Consider the following 14,927-nt stretch of genomic DNA (forward strand, 5'->3'; position numbering starts at 1 on the left):
TACAGCCATTTATAGTGAGTCAATGGAAAATTCCGTTTCGAGACTAATAGCCTATCTGGGTTAATGCTCTTTTGGGCTATGACATTCACAGCACTAGGTGTAAGAAGATTGCAATATACCTAACCTTACATAACCTAACCTATGATATCATAGGTTAAAATGCTGAGAGTGTCAGAGTGGTGATCAGGTTAAAATGCTGAGATAGGTTAAAATGCTGAGAGTGTCAGAGTGATTAGAGACCAGACACATAGTACAACAAGAAGGTTGCTTGAATAACGCTGGTCAGTGTTTCCAAGGGCATGTGTTTTCAGGGCAACAGATTTCTTGCACAACGGAATCCCAAGGTCATTCTGATAATATATGATTAAAAAAATTTGGTTATATATTTATGGTTAGTATATTTGATAATATACGATATATTAACATATGGTTAATGTATTTGATTATATATGATGGATTAACATACAGTACTAATACAGAATAAAGTTTGGTACTAATACACAATAAAGATTACTAGAATTTGTTTTGTGTTACACACACAAACACAAACATACAAACATATACATGTAATATGACTGCTCCATTATTTTAATAATTCTGCGGCATTATTGTAATAAATGACTTGGTGAAAGTAAGTTGCAGCAGTTTGGCGATGTTTCTCTGCATTATAACTGCGTAGTTAGAAAGATGACACTCGAAGAACACACATAAGGATAAATTCCACACATAATTTTATTCCTTGATAATGCACATTATCACTGTGGGTGCGCTATGCATTCCCATTTTTATACAGATTACATCTTAAAAAATGGAAGAAATTAGAAAATTAAACTTTGCGTGGTTAGCGGCAAGGTGACACCAGCTTCTAGAAGCAGAAGGGAAGTGAGAAGAGGCTATGCAATTAACCTTTCATAACGAATTCCATTTCCGATCACATGCAGATTAATATCCAGCTGTTGCGTTCAGATTTCTTCGATAAGTGCGCAGTACAGATTAGATGACATATCTTTTCCATTTAGTTACTGCTGTGTTATTTTTAGAATGAAGACAGGAGCTAAAGAGCTATTAGTAATTAATTATTTGACAGATATATATTTTGCATTTTACATACCCCGCTTTCAAGAAGAAAAATGGCTGGGTAAAGCTCTAAGGCACTAGGGTATGAAGAGAAATAATTTGAAATTACAAATCCTGAAATTTTGACCAAAATAATTTTTTTACATAATTTTAAAATGTAAACTTGTATAATATTTTAAAGTCCTGTTAAATTGCCAGTCCAAAATTCTTTGCGTTTTATAGCTCTCATAACTAGAATTTTTTCAGAGAAGGCTTTGGAAAGCTTTGCATACAATATAACAGTTTTAAAAAATTTGTCACACACAACACTTAATTTGAATAATAACAACAAATTTCAAAATTTTCAAAAACATAACTCATTTTCAAAACATAATTAATTGCCCCTTATCGCTTGTCAATTCCGTATGCTATTGTTCAAAGGTCTGAGAAAAATCTTGAAATGAATGACTTCAATAAATAAGAGCATCGCACATGTATATTTCAAGTTTTTTAAAGAAAAGGGTGAACGTTACACAGAGAATATATCTAAAGATTAAAAAAATGCAGTTTGATATTATAGATACACGTTATACGCCAGAATATACGGTTCACACGGAATATATATAAATTCAACAAGTTTAATCAAATAAAATACCAAATAGTTATTTTATTGTCAAAAATTCCTTATCATGTCATCTACGAGTAGGTCAGATAAAGCCGGTCTTTGTTCTTAACCTACTTATAACAATTTATTCTTAGCTTTTTAAAAGGGGGTACACGTTTTAACCCTTTAACAAACGTACGAAAAACAGAGAAAAAAATTCAAGTGAAAGATTTCTAAGGTGGTAAGTGTTCTGAGATACTTAACGGAAACTACATATGCAAGAGCAATATTTTATTTAGAGTATCAGGCTTATATCTGAAACTAGTTTTACTTGGAAGATATGCTTATTTTAAGCTTTTCAATCTATTTTGTTTTCCTTATACTTTGAGCCATTGTTTATGTAGATAACTTGATTTCAGAGATATGGAGAGCAGGCTTTTACTTTACAAACTTTGACGTAGTTGACACTGACTGAGAGAAGAGGAAAAGGAGGGAAAAACTGACTGAGAAACATTGACTGAGAGAAAGGAGGGAAAAACTGACTGAGAAACATTGACTGAGAGAAAGGAGGGAAAAAGAAGAAGAGAAGACATGTGACTGAGATAACGAAAGCGACAGAGGAATAAGATAACTTTGCAGAATACCCATTTCATACTACTTATGAGAGCACTTTCTATTTTTTGATTAATTATACGACATCATTAACACGTCATTTTATTATCTCAGTCCATTTCGAAAAACACTGTGATTTAATATTAGAGTTTAGAAATCTGCGTTTTTCTTTTTTATACAATGTCAAGCCAGATAATGGCACTATGTTTACAGCCATTATTTAATTGATCAGGGCAAAGCACACGAGAGCTATCTATCTAGTACGAACAACTAGCTCATACTCACACATGTATAGCGAATAAATATGAGCAATTTTACATTACTCCTTTTCTCGTGTTTCACGACCATACTGTGAAGTTTCCTGATGGTAATTTGATTTTCCCAGCCATTCATTAGAGGTTTATTGTTATTATATTTGTTAGTTTAATTTTTACTGAATAATGATTTTAACTCGTCGTACAGAAAGTGCAGTACACAATGCAATATTCTCGCATAATTATTTTATTACTTGTGAGTACAAAATTGCGAATTACAGCAAGCTTAATTAGTAGAAATTCATGTCTAGACATAAGTTTTATGAAAATTAAATTAGTCATATCCCTGTTTTTAATATCCGGATATAATTTCAAATATCTGCCACTTCGGCTAGCACTTCTATATATGTGTTACCAAAGAGTAAAAGAATCAGAGACTAAATATAAGGAATGATACATGTCTTTTTAGTAAATTTCTATGACTTTCCGTTTGCAGTTCTCCTCCAGTAATAAAATGCAGTTGCTGAAATTGTACAGACATTAGGTTTATTTCGGAAGCAGGAGTCATGAAAAATTAGCAACCGCCTTCGCCGGGAATCGAATCACTGACTTCTGGAATACCGGCCTAGCATGCAGAAACACTACACCATGAAGGCACGCTAGGAAAGCGGGAAAATTACCTTATAAATTTACCAAACCTCTCTTTTCTTTATCGAGACATTTTCTGATATATTGACAATTGTTGTCAACAACATGATATAGCTAAAACTTAAAGTGTATCACTGTAATTTTTTTCAGACTGTAAAATCAGATCTGCGCAGCAAATCTTATTATTACATAGAGAGGTTCTATTCAAATAACGCTCTAGATTGAGCTTCATGGACTTTGTAGCCTTATACTGTTTAATAGCTGTCAGAGAACATGATATTCATAGCATTTTAAAAGAGTGTGCCTAAGAATGAAAATTGGTACTTTTATTAGCTTATAAGGTATTTCTTCCGCCTTCTTAGCATGCCTTCCGGGTGTAGTGGTCAGCACGCTTGACGCGTATTTGAGAGGTCCGTGGATTAATTCCCGACGAGGGTATTGCTCATTTTTCATCTCTCCGGATTCAAAAATACATAATGTCTCTACAGTGGCGCCGGAACTAAAAGAGTGGTGAATGATGATTCTCCACCGCCAGGATTTGGCGATTGGGTCCAGCCTTTTAAAAGGGGGAATATATAAGGTATTTCTCCCGCCTTCTTAGCATGCCTTCGTGGTTCAGTGGTCAGCCCGCTCGACGCGTATTCGAGAGGTCCGTGGTTCAAGTTCCGGTGACGGCATTTCTCATTTTTCATCTCTCAGGCTTCAAAATTACCTAATGTCTCTACAAGCTATTATTATCAAAATTATTACTATCAAAATTACCTAATGTCTATAATGTAATTTATAAAATACAAAATTTGCAATTACGATTTTTGTTTAGAAAATAAATGTGAAATAAACGTACATGGAATGTGTGCAGCTTTTCTATATGTTTGAATAAAGACAAATAATTAAAAATATAAGTTGTATAATTAAAGGCAAACAATTTCCATGTTAGAAATTAAGCTTTTCAATATGTTTGAATAAAGACAAATAATTCAAAATATAAGTTATATAATTAAGGCAAACAATTTCCATGTTGATTCATAATTTTTACTCCACAATCTGAATTGATTTACACAACCTGACTTCTCATAAAAATCCAACATGTACTAAAATTCAGATTGGAAAGTTTACTCTAACTTTACTCTCTTGTTCTGAATTCGAGTTCAAGCTGGAACCAAATGTTTACAAGTCACATTCAAGAAACATTAATTTAATCAATTGCTTAATTAGTAGTACAGAAAAAATCGGATGCTTGCTTACCTACAACACTGAGATTTACAAATAAGCTAATCTTAGGGTCAGAGCTAACTTGGCACTCATACAACCCCGCATCTTTCAATTGGGCAAATTTTACTTTCAATGTCCAATCATTTTTCGTTTCCATATGAATTGCTTCGAAACGGTCATCCGTAGTATACGTATCCAAACCAACCGTCAGCACATGAAAATCCCTTCGTCGTATCCAAGAAACCTAAAAATGAGGAAAAAAAACTAGTTTTTACTAAAGGTATAATAAGTAAATACTTTAATGAATGACTTTTGATTATTTCTTTGGTATAAAAACTATTTATTATAATGAATATTTCTCCAAAATAGCGGGAAAATGGGGGGACTACTTCAGTCAGCTATACGTTTAACAACACATATTTTGTTTTTTAACCCATCATTACGATAAAATGCTACAACCAACTACAACAAATAAACTATAAAAAACAAAGGGCCTACTATGAAAAGATGATAATAGAAGCAAGGTTTAAGAATTACTAAAAATTATGTACCAACAACAAAGACATATGTATAAAATATTGTTATACATTAAATATGTCATTATAATGGTTAGCAAGCCAATAATATATAAAATAGTAGCTAACAAATTTTTTTAAAAAATTTCACAGCTTCCAAACAATTCAACGTGCACCAGTGGCCGAGAGGTAAAATCGGTGAACAGTGGTAGTTCCAAACTGGGTTCGAACCCAGGCGAACGGGCTAGCTGCTTGGGCGTTTTCGTCGTTTTCCCTATGAATAAAGTGTATACGAGCTAGTTTCCGTTAGAAAGTCTTCCATGAAGGCATCTATCATCTTAGCTAGATAGCCCCTAATGTGTTTTACCATAATAAAAAAAGTCAAATCAAACAATCCAACAATAAATTTAAATAATAACGCAGCTATTCTATTCCATACGATACACAGTGTTCAAAGAGGATGAACCTAATGAAGACACTGCAATTCAGAAAGCAATACCTGGTTTCAGAATCATTCTAGAAGCAATAAACGAAGTTTCATAATGAAGACACTGCAATTCAGAAAGCAATACATGATTTCAGAATCATTTTAGAAGCAATAAACGAATTTTCATTCACAATAAAAATGATCTCACACATAATCAAATGCCTAGCCAGGAAACATGCACCTGGGAAGGACGGAGTTACATAACCAAATTATAAATCTCATTCACGCAGCCAATAAGAATTTAATGACGGACTTTTGTAAGAGATGCCTTAAGCTACACACATTTCCAAATCGCTTAAATGTATGTCGTACTGCGGAATTTGTCAGAAAGAATTAAACTTTAGACGCTGTCAAATCCTATAGGCCCATGAATCTTTCTTCAGCTCTTGGGAAAATATTGGAAAGAAGAATAATAGGAAGACTCGGCTATCACATCCATACAAATGGATTCATAAGCGCTCTCACCAGTATGGTTTCAAGAACCAATACTTTACAATTCATAGAGTAGATGCTCTCGTCAAACAAATAAGATTCAACAAAGCAAGCTAGATGCATTCAGTTATTCTGCGTGCCTGAATTTTGACTGTGCATTTTGATTCGCTCTGGGGCCTTGCATGCGCTTAGAACAATCAATTGGCCCCAAAACATTTTCCTTCTGTTCAGATATTATTTATAGTGAATCAAAAGCATAGTTTTATAGAATAGCATAATTACTACAAAACAAATAAGAGGATGCCCTCAGGTATCCTGCACGAGTGTGGGGCTACCTCACATTTGTAATAGCACAGTGGATCATCAGTGGCCAGCACATTCTAAAATATTTGCTTTCGCGGGTGACGTAGCACTCTTGACCTATGGCAACACAGTTAAAGCCATCAAAGATAATAGCAACAAAACGCTTCACAAATTCAGTGTTCTTTGTAAGGCGTAAAACGAGAAGGCTTCTCACTAAAAGTCTCAAGCAGTAGTGATTCATAAACGAAGCAAGAAAATTCTCAAAAAAATTTCACTCAATATCGAAGACAATTAAAATCAAGTCAATACGAAAAGAAATTACGGGCATAAATAAACATCGAGCATCTCCCGACAATAAATTAATTTACATAGATTTCAAAGACAAGAAGAAACAGAATACCCGTCTGAATTTGCCAGACGGATTTAAAGTAGACAACAAGTTAGTTGTGCTGTATACCTTAAATTACCATAGTATTATTTAATCACCTGAATGGAACAATCCCTAAAACAGGGTGTTGCAGCAGAACTGATAGCCTTCTAGGGTCACTGCATGTACTAGGAGAGTATTACCTATGAAAATTCCACATTGAAACAGATAGCCAAGCTGTTCTGTTGGTAATTAACCCTTTCTTTCACTGCGTACTTGTTTTTATTAAAATAAGTTCAAAAATTGCGTATATTTTTTATTGTATATTTCAAATCTACATATATTTTAGAGTTAAAATATACAAATTTTTTTTTTTGTAAAAGAGTTTTTGTTTTCAATATAGAATTAGATCATAAAAAAAGGTTGCCAAAATACTGAAATTTAAGAATAATGATATAAAAGGAAAATTTTGAAAATTAATATTGGTTAAATTACGATTTATTTTATAAAATACAAAGGTAAAACATATATACTAACGAAAATATTTGCATAATGTAATATTTTGCATATCAATTTTGCATCAATCTTGAACGTTTTTAATAGAAACTGATTTTTCAGATTCATCCCTATCTGCAGAGGAATCCGAGAAATTCTCATCAGTTTCGCTATAACTATTTTCAATATACTTGAAATCAGAGTCAGAACTACTATCAGTGTGGCAAATATCGTCAGGAATATAGGTTATATCACTCGCGAAACGTTTCCTGCCAGACATCTTTGAGTTCTGAAAAGCGCGCACAAAATGCTACATTACGTATTCTTGTATATTTGGCAGAAATGTGGACAACTAATGCCATCTGTTAGCCCACAATAAACAATTAAACATCACAGAAATGCCGAAAGGAAACCTTGAACGGGGAAAGAGCACAGTTAAATAGACGTCAAAAATTCATCCCCGGGGAAATCGCGGGTTGCGCAAATTTAGCTACTTCTATGTTGCCCGTGGAAATCGCGGAATGGGCAGCGAGAGGGTTTTAAACGTTTGATGAGTGCATCGAGCATTGTATACGATATCAATACATTTTTCAAACGTATTGCAAAATATGGAAACTCATATCTCATAAATCGAAGACCATAACGGACTTAAAGGAACGAAAAAGCGGGCGAACTGTAAGGAACAACAGCAGTTAATCAAGGAGGAGAATTTACAGTAATCCCGTAGCCCGGATCATATTTGTAAATCCAACTACAACAGAAAGCTGGCAAAATGAAAGACAGAATGAACTAGAAGAAGGAAAATTCACAATTTCCTTCCAAAAGAAATAAAAAAATGTACCAAAACCAACCTTTCTTCCAGCATATATCTGGCCACAATACTTTGCTCTATCATATTTTCATAAGAGAAATTTTTCTTCTACATCGGTGTTTTCCAAACTCTTTTTCCTGACCAAGTTGTTTAAATAATTTTCTTTCATGTCTCGGTAAGAATGTTTATGGCTTATTGGTAAATTAAACAAATTCTAATGCTCAGATATATTTCTTTCATTGTGAAAATAACAAAAATATATAAAAAATATAAATAATAAAAAAGTTTGATGCTATTTCTCGTTAACTAAAATTTTTTAGGTCTACCAAAAAGGATGACATCTTTTTTCTTAAATCTGATTCAATATCATATTGTTTTTTGTATTTATGTTTTAGAAAAACAAATGTCGAGAAGGCTGCTTCAAATTTGCAAGCTCTAACAAAAGATATTAGAAACTTAACTGCCTTTTGTGCCAAAAATAGGTACTCTTGAGGGCAGAATAGCAAAAAATCTATCGAAGCTGTCTTTAAGCGCTGTATCACAAGACAGTTCAATTATGGGTTCAGTATCTAAATCCAATAGTTCCGTCTCTCTATCTATATTAATTGTGAAAAGTTTTTTTTTATCCCTGCTTTGATGTTATGAACTGGAGGAAAATATTCTTTCAGATTTGCCTGCAATCCTGTCGCATGTTCCTTGATAACAACTGAAATTTCATCAGGCACAGAATTAATATTGTTTTCTTTCTGTCCTACAGTTACTTTTATAAAAGAGTCATAATTTCGTGCTTCCACACAAAAGGTCCACAAACTGAGCTTTCATTACTGCAACTTGCACCTTTTCTTGCACTTTTTACTACAGTTACATACTTGAAACGAAATATTTAATCTATTCAAAAAAATAAAAAAAAAATGTTAGAAAGTTAGGATAATTTCATCATCTAATTAACATCAAGAAAACTATCTTTAAATTGAAATATTGTATCTCTAACAGTTAAGGAATGTCCATTTAAAAACATTAAAATTTATTGTCTCATTCTCAAAAGTCCTTTAAAAACCTTTCCTCCGGATAACAATGCTAATTTGCAATGTGAAAAATGTTCGTGTTCACTGCCAGTTTCTTTACATAATGCAATGAATAACCTGGAACTCAAGAGACGATGCTTGATAAATAGTTTTATACAGTCTTGCATAGCTGTTTGCAGAACAATTGAACTTTTTATGACTAGTGCTTCTCCGTATAAGCTGCAATCTAACCATTCACATTCTGGTGTGATGGTCTTTATTTTTCGTAAAACGCTCGGTAAAAAATGCCTGCCGTTGCACAAGAACCCTCGCTACATAGTTCCACGCATCTTTTCCACTCACTGTCATTTAGATCGATGTACCTATCAATAAAGTTAAAATTTTCACCTGCTGTTATTAAACTGACTTTGTTCGATATGCCTATACTTTTACTGACTCGAAAAGAAAAAAATAGTGTTTTAAGCAAACTACAACAATTTCTTCGATATTATCTGCCATTTCCACGATTCTATGCTGCACTATGTTGTGGTTTTGCTGTTTTTTGTCACACATACAAACTGCTAGCATTTTTATTGCAGGAACTATTAACTTTTCTGAAAATATATGAGGATATTCAGTTTTAGCAGTTTGTTGGGATTCTGTCCTAAGAAGCCATAACTAGAGCGTCAGACGAAGACCCGCGAGAAAAATTCGAAGATATAATCTGTTTGCTAGCTTTTAAGTCTATATTCTTATAAAATCTCTTAGCTTATTATTTTATTTCGGAAGTTTTAATTCTAAGTGTCGCTTCAATTCTGAAGCTCACCTGGACTCATTTGATAAGATCATATGACACGCAATGGTTTAACCATTCACATTCTGGTGTGATGGTCTTTATTTTTCGTAAAACGCTCGGTAAAAAATGCCTGCCGTTGCACAAGAACTCTCGCTACATAGTTCCACGCATCTTTTCCACTCACTGTCATTTAGACCGATGTACCTATCAATAAAGTTAAAATTTTGACCTGCTGTTATTAAACTGATTTTGTTCGATATACCTATACTTTTACTGACTCGAAAAGAAAAAAATAGTGTTTTAAGCAAACTACAACAATTTCTTCGATATTATCTGCCATTTCCACGATTCTATGCTGCACTATGTTGTGGTTTTGCTGTTTTTTGTCACACATACAAACTGCTAGCATTTTTATTGCAGGAACTATTAACTTTTCTGAAAATATATGAGGATATTCAGTTTTAGCAGTTTGTTGGGATTCTGTCCTAAGAAGCCATAACTAGAGCGTCAGACGAAGACCCGCGAGAAAAATTCGAAGATATAATCTGTTTGCTAGCTTTTAAGTCTATATTCTTATAAAATCTCTTAGCTTATTATTTTATTTCGGAAGTTTTAATTCTAAATGCCGCTTCAATTCTGAAGCTCACCTGGACTCATTTGATAAGATCATATGACACGCAATGGTTTAACCATTCACATTCTGGTGTGATGGTCTTTATTTTTCGTAAAACGCTCGGTAAAAAATGCCTGCCGTTGCACAAGAACCCTCGCTACATAGTTCCACGCATCTTTTCCACTCACTGTCATTTAGACCGATGTACCTATCAATAAAGTTAAAATTTTGACCTGCTGTTATTAAACTGATTTTGTTCGATATGCCTATACTTTTACTGACTCGAAAAGAAAAAAATAGTGTTTTAAGCAAACTACAACAATTTCTTCGATATTATCTGCCATTTCCACGATTCTATGCTGCACTATGTTGTGGTTTTGCTGTTTTTTGTCACACATACAAACTGCTAGCATTTTTATTGCAGGAACTATTAACTTTTCTGAAAATATATGAGGATATTCAGTTTTAGCAGTTTGTTGGGATTCTGTCCTAAGAAGCCATAACTAGAGCGTCAGACGAAGACCCGCGAGAAAAATTCGAAGATATAATCTGTTTGCTAGCTTTTAAGTCTATATTCTTATAAAATCTCTTAGCTTATTATTTTATTTCGGAAGTTTTAATTCTAAGTGTCGCTTCAATTCTGAAGCTCACCTGGACTCATTTGATAAGATCATATGACACGCAATGGTTTAACCATTCACATTCTGGTGTGATGGTCTTTATTTTTCGTAAAACGCTCGGTAAAAAATGCCTGCCGTTGCACAAGAACCCTCGCTACATAGTTCCACGCATCTTTTCCACTCACTGTCATTTAGACCGATGTACCTATCAATAAAGTTAAAATTTTGACCTGCTGTTATTAAACTGATTTTGTTCGATATACCTATACTTTTACTGACTCGAAAAGAAAAAAATAGTGTTTTAAGCAAACTACAACAATTTCTTCGATATTATCTGCCATTTCCACGATTCTATGCTGCACTATGTTGTGGTTTTGCTGTTTTTTGTCACACATACAAACTGCTAGCATTTTTATTGCAGGAACTATTAACTTTTCTGAAAATATATGAGGATATTCAGTTTTAGCAGTTTGTTGGGATTCTGTCCTAAGAAGCCATAACTAGAGCGTCAGACGAAGACCCGCGAGAAAAATTCGAAGATATAATCTGTTTGCTAGCTTTTAAGTCTATATTCTTATACAATCTCTTAGCTTATTATTTTATTTCGGAAGTTTTAATTCTAAGTGCCGCTTCAATTCTGAAGCTCACCTGGACTCATTTGATAAGATCATATGACACGCAATGGTTTTTAATTAATACTTTTCATGAAATGAAATTTTACATAATCGTTAAAATGCAGTTTTTTTTTTTTTTTTTTTTTTTTTTTTTGTGTGTGTGTGTGTGTGTGTGTAATGGACACCTCATGCGGCCATTTTTTAGAGTAAACTTATTGCTTGGTTGAACGTCATTTAGTTTATTGTTGTACCATAAACAAAATTTGTTTTCCACAAAAATTACACATTTGATTGTTTATCAGTTATAAACGTAAAAACGGCTCATATTTTTTTTATAAATTATTTATCTATGGATAATTAGATATGATATAATATTATAATTATTTATCCATCGATAATTAGATATGATATAATATTATAATTATTATCAAACAAAGAGAAAAAAGTGTACGCTGTATCTGAACTAATCACTAACAAATAATCAGTGATTGTTTGAATAAAGCCATGTCGCCGCCAAAGTTGACTGAAATACGACAGTAAACGTGTAGCAGATTCTAGCCTAGTCTCACTGCGTCGCTCCAATACAAAAACTGCTGCGGTAATCCAGCCAAGCCTAATCAAGGTTTGGTGGTACCGCAGATAATATTAAAATAAGAACTAAACTAAATAATAAATTAATAAGCGATACAATTCAGTATCATGTGCCATCTATGAAGACATTAAATTACAAAATCGCGACGTAATCTGTTGATAAATTATAATGTAATTTCATGTTACTGTACTAAGTAAGGTTAGTAATTTCGTTACGTTTATCAGCAACCCAGTGTTTTGATTGCGCGAACTGGTGCTGCGTCGTGACCCGGCATTTGGGAAACGCTGTTCTAACAAAACACCTGTGTATGTGAGGATATGTGAAACGCATATCATTACATTGTTTAAATGCTCTTTAACATATGAGTTTTATATAAGAACTTAGCTAGCTCGTTTTCAAAAGATGCCTGATCTAGACTCCAGATCTGATAGCAAATATAAGCAGTATTAGAGTACAAAATTAACTACAAACCTGATAGAACAATGTCGAGCCTCATATTAATAATTAAATAAAATGATGAAGCTATGAACTACAGAAATATGTTCCTCAGTTCCTGTTAACCTATTATTTTTACCCTATTATTAATAAAATTGTGTTACAGATCATGGAAAGCTAATCAATTGTATTAAAACTGAAATATGCATCTGAAATATGCATATTTCAGTACTGAATACTTATACTGAAATATGCATATGCATACTGAGTACTTATACTGAAATATGCATCTATATATGCATATTTCAGTATAATGCGTAAATGTAAATAGCACTGGCTAATAAAGCGTGATAAATGGTGAAAGATTTAAAAGTAGAAACTAAATTAATTCAATCTGGTACTCGTATCCTCTTACAATGTAATTATATAAATTCATTTGTGCATTGTCTGGGATGTGCATAATGGGCTGTTCCAATTTCCCGACGCGTCCGCAGAAAAAACACATTAAGGTGTAAGAAAAAGTAAAAGTAAGAGAACAGAGAATTAAAGCTCCAAAAAGTTTTTTGGGACAATTCATATTATTTAAAAATTTTTCGTCAAACAAGAGCTTCAATTGTCTGTTTCGGCGAAACGCGTAATGGTGTTAGCTTAGTTCGACATTCAACTAAATTTCCCTTGAAAAGCCTAGTTGGAGGTCCAATTTGGCTAATTTACCATTTTCCGCTTTGAAATTTTTATATTTTTTATAATGTTTGCAATTTATGTTTTAATCATTATGATTTAATTTTGTTTTAACGTGTTCCGTCGATCAGTTTTTTATATGCGTTAACTTTTCACATATCACATCGATAGGTTTTGCTCTTTTTTTATGCATTCACATGTTTCCAACAATAGATTTTAACAGTATTATGTTCTATTTTTTATTTCGCGTGTAAGCTGTTTTTTCGCCTTTCCATGTTAATATTTTAAATAATATTGCGTTGAACTATTTCTTCGAGCCACAGCTCCTGGTAACTTTTTAGCGAGCTCACTACAATATTTCTTCCTATTATTTCATATTTTTGCAGCATTTTGCGCAAAAAATTTTTAAGACCAAATAGGTCTTACTACACATTACTTGTTAGCTTTTCAATTTCTATTTCAATTATATATATATATATATATATATATTCTTATCATAATTTATTAATAACTATTAATTCATATATATTTAATGATATACAATAAGCTAAAAATTTAAATTCTAGCATTCTATCACTTAATAACATCAGAAAAAAAAAACAAAAGTCTGTTGAATATCTGAAAAGAGAAACTTGTTGAAAATAAAATATCCATATTTTCATTTTGATTACGTTATTTATACAGTTATATAATAATAAAGAGTAAATGTTTAAATTTTATGAATCAACAGCTGATTAAATTTTTAAAGAAAATGGGGGAAGACTTAGGTTAGATTGTTCTATCGTGTCCTAAAATAAGATTGCATCAGGCATATACCATTCAGTTTTCTCATTTTTATTTAATTCTTAATGCATTCATTTAAGAATTGCCTTACATCATGTCGGGGAATTTCATTAAATCGCAGATTTAAATTCAGATATTATATAACTTTGCATTTTTTAGATTTTGGTTTAGGAGATATATCCAAAAATGCGAGAGAGACAAAATGGGATCGAATTGAACTGTTGGTGATTTAATGGAAAGAGAGAAGAAGTCCAGAGCTTGATAAGTCCATATCTTTCTATGGAATCGGCAAAAAATTTTCTTGTAAAATATTTTTATTATTAATATTTGAGTTTTTTCATCAAATTTAATACATATTAGATCTTTTACTTCTGACAATTTGTACAAATTTTACTAAATTTACATATAATAAAATTTACATATACATTTAAAATTTACATATTTATACATTTAAAATTTACATATAATAAAATACATATATTTGAAAAATGCTTGATCATTAGGATGAAATATCAAATTGTTATTAAATAATATTATATTTTCATATTCGTTTTGAGTATACGTAACATTTTCCAAACATTTGCCGAAAATTTATGATTCATTAATGGGCAGACGAAATACGTCATATACCAATCAAGCTCACGACAAGCAGTACACACAGCACGCGCTGTGAATACATTCATCGGCGCAAGAGCAGCAAACACGTTTCATCCGCCTTTTCGTTGTGATGCATGTCGGAAGTAATGGCATTAAAAGCTCGTTTATAACACGTGTCACTTCGCGCAAATCTGCATCTGACGTTACGGAGTTCGTTAAATAACGCTTAGCTGCTTATAGTAAAGAGTCTCGGGCGCGGCGTTCAGCTTCAAATGACGCGACGAGAATTTTATTTTTCAAAAAGGCAGGCGGGCGGCTAATATTTAAGAAAATTCATCACGTGCTTTAAGTCTTAAGATTCAAGTAGTGGCATCAGACTGAAGGTGATGAATTCGA

The 14,927-nt window shown here is 32.7% G+C and overlaps 1 protein-coding gene across 2 annotated transcripts in view; it reads right to left on the reverse strand.

Annotated features, from left to right (window-relative positions):
• The window catches only part of LOC118182690 (zwei Ig domain protein zig-8-like), a 428,387-nt gene that overhangs the window by 36,249 nt on the left and 377,211 nt on the right, over window positions 1–14,927 (reverse strand). For both annotated transcript variants that reach the window (XM_085818891.1, XM_085818890.1), the window contains exon 2: window positions 4,420–4,630. In XM_085818891.1, coding sequence (XP_085675017.1) covers window positions 4,420–4,630 — 211 coding nt within the window. The remainder of the gene's footprint in view (window positions 1–4,419; window positions 4,631–14,927) is intronic.

This window comes from Stegodyphus dumicola, chromosome 6, assembly GCF_044657685.1.
Source record: "Stegodyphus dumicola isolate Sdum_Otavi_A_Nest chromosome 6, ASM4465768v1".
NCBI classification, from domain to species: domain Eukaryota; kingdom Metazoa; phylum Arthropoda; class Arachnida; order Araneae; family Eresidae; genus Stegodyphus; species Stegodyphus dumicola.